Source organism: Vigna unguiculata, chromosome 8 (assembly GCF_037176805.1).
Source record: "Vigna unguiculata cultivar grain cowpea cultivar isolate G323 ecotype 2 chromosome 8, ASM3717680v1, whole genome shotgun sequence".
Classification (NCBI taxonomy): domain Eukaryota; kingdom Viridiplantae; phylum Streptophyta; class Magnoliopsida; order Fabales; family Fabaceae; genus Vigna; species Vigna unguiculata.
This window is the reverse complement of record NC_140799.1, coordinates 23003982-23012097: the sequence shown is the minus strand read 5'-3', so window position 1 is coordinate 23012097 and position 8116 is coordinate 23003982. Positions and strand designations below refer to the sequence as shown.

General features: G+C 36.8%; 1 protein-coding gene across 3 annotated transcripts; it reads left to right on the top strand.

Annotated features, from left to right (window-relative positions):
* Positions 1-2617: 2617 nt before the first annotated feature.
* LOC114193538 (putative inactive receptor kinase At4g23740) lies at positions 2618-5976 on the top strand. Of its 3 annotated transcripts, XM_028083374.2 has the most exons (3): positions 2618-2752; positions 3296-4544; positions 5162-5976. In XM_028083374.2, the coding sequence occupies exons 2-3, from the start codon at positions 3344-3346 to the stop codon at positions 5809-5811; spliced, it is 1851 nt and encodes a 616-aa protein (XP_027939175.2). In that variant the 5' UTR covers positions 2618-2752; positions 3296-3343; the 3' UTR covers positions 5812-5976. The 3 variants fall into 3 exon arrangements, with proteins under 3 accessions (XP_027939175.2, XP_027939176.2, XP_027939174.2); XM_028083375.2 differs by lacking the exon at positions 2618-2752 and having other exon boundaries at positions 3000-4520; XM_028083373.2 differs by lacking the exon at positions 2618-2752 and having other exon boundaries at positions 3011-4544.
* Positions 5977-8116: the final 2140 nt, after the last annotated feature.

Genomic DNA, 8116 nt, shown 5'->3' with positions numbered 1-8116 from the left:
GGTGCTTCACAACTTCGATGAGAAAAGTACCTCATGACTTCGACGGGATAGAAGCAATGACGAGCACTGAACGACACGATGAGGGCAACAATGGGGAAGAGACCTTGGGTGGTGGCAGGGCACTATGGAAGCAGTAGACGACGTACGCAAACAGTGAGCACAAGAGGGAAAGTGAAAACTTTTAACCCTCAAAAGGAATTCGACGACAGTTAAGAACCGTCATTAATATACGTTCACTAGGTTTTCAACGACGGTCAAGTATAGACTTGTCGTTGTTTTTTTTGTTTTTTATGACGGTGTTGTTAAAGCCGTTGTTATTTGTGCTTTGTTCCTTCTATAACGACATATTTTTAATAAAATCATCGTTACAAAATTGAATATAATTACAAATGTGCCACCTCATTTGTTTCTCAACGCCTACATTCTGCACTAATGACACTAATGACATAAACAACATGTAACACCATACTATACTATGCATTATTCAACAAAATATAAAGATCACAGTTGATCGAGTGAAATTTTCTACTATTTGGGTTAGTAGTTATTAAAGTTCATCAGAGGGTTGTTAATTAAAGATGTTTCGTTGAGAGACAGTAAAAGATAAATCTCGATGATTTTTTAATTGGGTATTTGAAATTATAATGCAAGAGAAGAATTTTATTATTAAATAATATTTTGCTATTATAAATTAATTTTTTTAAATATTACAATAAAATTTTATATTTTCTTGATTATTACTTATTTTCATTTATCCTAATAACTAGAGGACAAAAATTCTTTTTTGTATTATTTTTACTCATTCATATCTCACATTTCTTCTTTTCGTCTTTGTGCGTCTTTGTTTGGTACTCTTTTATTTCTTTCATCCTTATTCCTTTTTCTTCTTTCATTTTTCATTTAAACAAAACATAAGTTCACGAAACTAATAAATAGATTGCTTCTTAAAGAAATTATAAGTTGATTGCTAATTTCAAGACCTAATCACGACTTTAAAGAAAGTCACCGCCAATCAGCCAAAAAGATCCCAGCCAAGAAACATTATTTTTGTAACGGTTTCATGCTTCAATTCAATCAATTTATTTGACTTTACAGGAAAGGAAGCAACTGTAGAGGGCAACATGTGTAGTTTTTCCTAATGGTAGTTAATATTTTATTTTATTATTTTCTGACGCCTCAATAGTTCGATAAATACAAAATTAAGCCCAAGAGTTTTGGTGGAAAAAGCTGGTGGCCAATGTATGACTTACTATACCATTAAGAAATCGTTCTGGATAACCTTTAATCTTGTCATAGTTATCAGATAGCTAGATGTAAGAATGTAAGTCTATTTTTCAACCACACACAAAATCACAATCCACATGACAAATAACTTTTTATAAGCCTTTCAGATATGCTAATTTGGATATTAAATTTAGCAGAAAACTATGTAACATACTTTTTCACGTTAGTTCTTTAAAATATTTACTATATATTAATAGTAATCTTAATTTTTTACTTTCCGTATTCCTTAGATTACTTCTCTCTGTTCGGTTGAAACAACTGTCTTTATGAGAAGGTATCCCTGAAAAGGATGGTTCAATAATGTGTCTTTCTGATTTAGCCCCTTTTGGAAACTGTGTGATTTTTACAGAGAAGGAGCCTAAATAAACTGACATTGTTGTTATTTATTTCTGTGTATTTTTCCTCCCAAGAAAAATAAATAAATAAATACCATCAAACAAGTCAAATGTGAAGTGCTGAAATTCTGACCAATGATTAGTGACTGGTGGGAGGGTGCTCCTAACAACAGCAATGTTGAAATCTCTTCTTTCGGTGGAGAGCAACATCATCATTTTATGACGTTGATGCTGTCCTAATACCCCGAATTAGTCAACGTTTTAACCTTTATGTTTACTTATTTATTTTTGCCGCGGGGTGTTGACGCATATAAACAAAGACAAAACAGCTACTACAGCAGCTAATTTGTGTGTATCACTTTCTATGCACTGTTTAATATTTGGATTAGCACAAATGAAATAAATCATGAGCATTCATCCCATTGATATGTCAAACAATTTCATAGATGAATAATAGTTTTGTAGACTGAAGCCATTTGTCGTGATAGTGTTTCACGAAATATGCTATGCTATAGCGTAGCTCATGGGTCACCTATGCATGTGTGATTGAAGTTGAGAGAAAGTTCATGAGGTCATCACTCCTTGTCCATTTTTACATCTACACTTTTCTATATTATTGTTTTTCCGCTCCTTCCGCGTTTACATCTCCATAAACAAGCCATTGAAAGTCTTCTTAGAAGACACATTAGAAAATATATAGACCAAGGGGAAGCAAAGAAGCAACACCACCTTTGGATCTGTTACAATCAACATGTATTTCTTTATGTCTAATGTTTCGATACTTTTCAGCATAATCAATGTCTTATTCACAAACTTGCATTATAATTTCCATATTTGTCTAGTTACTCCAATGAATTTTTCTACATGGTCCCTTCCTATTCTTAAAAAAAAGAGAACATGTCTTTGGTTTCTCAATGATGTGTAACTGTTATATTCTAATAGTAAGAGGGCCATTATTGCAACGATTCTTTCAGGTGAATGGTCCTGGTCTTCTGGACCTTCCAGTTTTCTTGCTTTCTCCCTTCCTAAATTCACCACTTTTCAGACCCTTATATCTTCATAATATGGTTGTGTGGGACATTGCCGGTTGTATCTGCACTGTTAACTGATTGGGGAATTTTGGAAGGAGTATGGTGAGTAACCCTTTTCTCTTACTATCAAAGTGTCAAGTGCTCTCTGACTTTTAGCTCTATAACTCTGAGAATTGGATGATTTCTCTACACTATCCTTGTGTATACATATATGGAAAAAAGTTTCTGGTCTTTTTAAATTCCACAAAATATTGTTTTTCATTATTTTGTCTGCTGGCATGGTCTTTATCACTAGATTATTAACTAGTAAACTGGGTCGTCAAAGTATTGGTTTATCTTTATGGTGTCACATAGGTGGGGAATCAATCAAAGTAGGTGAACAGAAGAAAGATAATGAGGCCGATTTTCTGTCAAACAGGAGCTGCTTATTTTGACGTAAAAAGACACTTTAAAAGTGTCGTTTAGTCTTTTAGATCAAAATCAAAGAAAATAACTCCAACGTCTTATGTCTTATAGAATACAAACCGTACACCCTAACACTTAACATGTCTAAAACATAACCCCAAATTCTCTTTGTTGTTTTAGCTTTGCAAAGACATCACACACGCTAGCGCTCCATCATCAAATCATTTGCTTGTTCTCCAGTTTGTTGTGCAGGGGAAGTCCTTGTTTTGCATCCATTGGCGGTAGAAAATGGCAAAGATGATGGGTCTCTTGCTCATGATTGGAGCGATGATGTTCGGAGTAAGAGGTGAGCCAACGGAAGATAAACAAGCATTGCTTGATTTCCTTCACAACATTAGCCACTCTCATCATCTGATCAACTGGGACAAGAGCTCTTCTGTGTGCAAAAGTTGGATAGGAGTGACCTGCAACTCTGAGCAATCACATGTTATTGCCATCCAACTCACCAGAACTGGATTGAGGGGTCGAATCCCACCCAACACTCTTAGTCGTCTCTCAGCGCTCCAAACTCTGAGTCTTGCCTCAAATAGCTTAACTGGTTCTTTCCCTTCTGATTTCTCTCAGCTAAATAATTTGATCTATCTGTATCTCCAATTCAACAGATTTTCTGGTCCATTGCCATCAGACTTTTCAGTGTGGAAGAATCTTAGTATTGTCAATTTATCCAACAATTCTTTTAATGGGAGCATCCCATTTTCACTTTCAAATTTGACTCATCTCTCTTCTTTAGTTCTAGCCAACAACACCCTTTCGGGTGACATTCCTGATCTCAATAATTTTGCCAACAATAACCTTAGTGGGATTGTGCCTGAATCCTTGGAGAGATTTCCAAGAGTAGCGTTTTCTGGTAACAATCTTGCTTCTTCACATGCTCTTTCCCCTTCTTTTCTTATTCAACCCCCAAATTCTAATCCAACAAGGAAAAAATCCAAAGGACTTAGGGAACCAGCCTTGTTGGGTGTCATTATTGGTGCTTGTGTCCTGGGAATTGCAGTGATAACAGCTTTTGTGATCGTGTGTTGCTATGAGAAAGGTGGTACAAGTGGACAACAAGTGATGTGTCAGAAAGGAGAAACATCCAGGAAAAAGGAAGGTTCTGAAAGTCGAGACAAGAACAGAATTGTTTTCTTTGAGGGTTGCGCTCTTGCATTTGACTTGGAGGACTTGTTGAGAGCATCTGCTGAAGTGCTTGGAAAGGGCACGTTTGGGACGGTGTACAAGGCTGCTCTAGAAGACACAACAACCGTGGCAGTGAAAAGGTTGAAGGATGTCATTGTCGGAAAACGCGAGTTTGAACAACAGATGGAGATGGTCGGAAGGATTAGGCACGATAATGTGGCTGCTTTAAGGGCATATTACTATTCAAAGGAGGAGAAACTTATGGTATATGATTACTACGAACAGGGTAATGTGTCTTCAATGTTGCATGGTATGTTATCTTGTTAAGATCATCTCCTATGTATGTAATTATCCTTTAACTACTTTTAGCTAATCTAATTCATTATGACAGACCAAAACAATTAAAATTGGTTTTCTCTAATAGTAATATGACACCGGGTTTTGGATGGGTTCTATACAGATATTACTTAGATGAAAATGAGTAAAGAGTTTGTTTCCAAATATCCATGTAAATGCAGTTTCCTTCCCTCCTTAAATGGTTATATTAAGTAAATGTCAAAAATTTGTTTTATAATTTTTTACATAATAAACATTTACATATGAGAAGAAAGTAAGAAGGTAAAATACATAAACTTCTCCATAAGGTAGCCTCAACTTATGCGCCTTAATTTTTTGAAAAGGTTAAATATAATGAGTTTGTACTAAATTGCATAAATTGACTTTAACTTGTAGAAGAAACTTAATTCATTTTATCTTCCTACTTTCTTTTCTTGTAAATTATTATAGATATGTTTACCAAACATGTTCTGAAAGCAACAAAGTCACGAGACTTACAAATATGCAACGAAGATAAACTATGTGGCTTCCTACAACTACTTTGAGGGATTGTCTAATGTTAAGTATGATTTGTTAACTTTATGAACGCAGGCAAAAGAGAAGGAAGTAGAATTTCTTTAAACTGGGATAGCCGTTTGAAAATAGCAATTGGTGTAGCAAGAGGCATTGCTCACATCCATGCTCAAGAAGGAGGAAAACTCCTCCATGGAAACATAAAGTCCTCTAACATCTTCCTCAACCCACGAGGATATGGTTGTGTATCTGACATTGGTCTTGCAACACTGATAAATCCAGCAACGAGAACAACAGGATACCGTGCCCCAGAAGCCACGGACACCCGAAAATCGGTACCCGCATCTGATGTGTATAATAGTTTTGGTGTGCTGCTACTTGAGCTTCTAACTGGGAGGTTTCCCTTACATGCCAAAGGAGGTGAGGAAGTTGTCCACTTGGTTAGATGGGTGAATTCTGTGGTTAGAGAAGAGTGGACTGCAGAAGTGTTTGATGTGGAGTTGCTGAGGTATCCAAATATTGAGGAGGAAATGGTTGAGATGCTGCAAATAGGGATGGCATGTGTTGTGAGAACACCAGATCAGAGGCCAAAGATCGGGGATGTGGTGAGAATGGTGGAGGAAATTCGTAGGGTAAATGCCGAAAATAGATCATCCACTGAATCAAGGTCAGAAGGTTCCACTCCAACCCCTCATTCCATTGAGATACCTTCAACCTCTTTTGCATAATGAGATTCCTTTGGTTTATCGAAACCTTGTTAGAGATGTAATTTGGTCACTCTCAATTTCAATTTTGACCATTACAGGAACAGTGAAGTTGGTAACAGAATTGATGCGAAGTAGTTAACCTACTAGACCAAAGTTATAACAAAATAAAGATGGGTCCCTAGATTTGGTGTTGTATTGTGCTATATTATTTTGGTAGGGAATCTCGTTGTTTTTCCATGAATTCCGGGGTTGGGCTCCACGACTGTCCTATGCTTCGCATTCCCCGCAAAATTGACAGGTGCTAAGGATTGATCATGAAATTAATATAACTCACGAAGAAACAAAGGACAATAAAGAATGTAAAACTCTTCCAATTAATTCTATCTCGCTGACGCATTTAATAAAAGGAGTACATAAATTTGGAGTGTGAAATTTACAAATATACTAAAACTAAAAAAAAATATATTATAACTAAAAAAAATTATATATATGCCTCAAAATTTTGGAAAGGCAAGATGTCCCTCATTAAACACCGAGCTTCAGCAATGTTGTTCCAAACTCAACACTAGGGGTAATCATGAAATAGATTTGTAATGATTCAATTCACATTATTTTATTTTAGATTCAAATAATTGGATTAGATTTTTGATCTAAATTCATTTCTTTTAGCAAAATTAACATAATTTTTTTTTTAAATTCAAATCTAAATATTTGGATCAAGATTTAAATTCAGATCCAAATATTTAGATCAAGTTCAAAATCCAGAATCCAATTTTTATAAATTAAATTTTCTAAACTTGTGTTCTTAGGGTCAACACGATTGAATTTGGTAGAATTTTGGTCAAGGCCAACTCGGCCGAATTTTAGCATGAAACCAACTCGACTGACTTTCAGTCGTGGCCAAGTCGACCAAATTTTTGTTGCGGCCAACTTGGTCGAATTCAGCCGAAATTTAGCTAAGGTTGACTAGGAAAAATTCGATCAAATTTCGGTCGGAGCCAACTCGGCGGAATATGTCTAACTTTCAATCAAGCTTGACTCGGTAAAATTTGGTCACAGACGACCAAATTTCGGCTAGAACCGACTCAGCCGAATATGGCCAAATTTGGGTTAGAGCCTACTCGACCAAATTTTGATCGGGGTTGACTAGACAGAATTCGCCGGTCAAGGTTTACTCGATTGAATACGGTCAAATTTCAGTCACGGTCGACTTGGCTGAATACGACAGTATAAGGCTAACTTAGCTAAATACGAAAAAATTTAGGTTAGGGCCAACTCGGCCAAATTTTGGCCTGGGCCAACTCAGCCAAATTTTGGCAAAGGCCAACTCAACTGAATTTCGATCGAGGTTGCGACTAACTCGGTCGAATACGACCAAATTTTAATCGTGACTAACTCGGTCGTTTCGTCTAGTGCCGACTCGACTAAATATAGTAAAATTTGGGCTAGGGTCGACTCGACCAAATTTCGATTGGGGTTGACTCGACTAAATTCGGTTGAATTTCGGTTGGGGAAGACACAGCTAAATACTGTCAAATTTCGACCTCAGCAGGCTTGGCCGAAATGGCCAAATTTCGACCTCGGTAGGCTTGGCCGAAATGGCCAAATTTCGTCCAGGGCTGACTTAGTCGAATATTGCCAAATTTGAGTTAGGACCGACTATGCCAAATTTTTGTTAGGATCAATTTGACTGAATTTGACCGAATTTTGGCTGGAGTCGACTAGGCTGAATATAACCAAATTTTGGTTGCAACCAACTTGGCAAAATACGGCCAAATTTTGTTCAGCACCGACTCATCCCAATGCGGTCAAATTTGGGTCAGGGTCGACTCAACCAAATTTGGTCCATGACCGATTGATTAAACACCACAAAAAGCTTCGGGCCTTAAATCAAAAGTTCGACAATCTTGAGAAAGAACGACTCTTTCAAAGAACATGATGGACGTCCTTGGTGGAGTAGAGGAAGGAAATCAATGGAGAATGATTAAAAGGAGTTGGAGTGCAGCGGAATTTGGAGAAGCAGATGTAACTAGCTCTCGAAAATGGAGGATTTGGTGAAGATGAAGAGTAGAAGTGGAGCTATGGTATGAAAGGTAGCTAGAGGAGATGAAGGAGAAGGTTAGCCATGTATGCTCTCAAATTAATAGAAGTGTGGAGTGATCTCAAACACTAGCATCTATTAGCAATTCAAGAGTTACCATTACAATAGTTGAATGGTTCTATTTATAGGCACATGGCCGACCAAATGAGAAGAAAATGCATCAAAGATGAAATGCAAATGTAGCTTGGAGGAGAAGCTTGATTGGAGACCATGTGATGTAGGCGA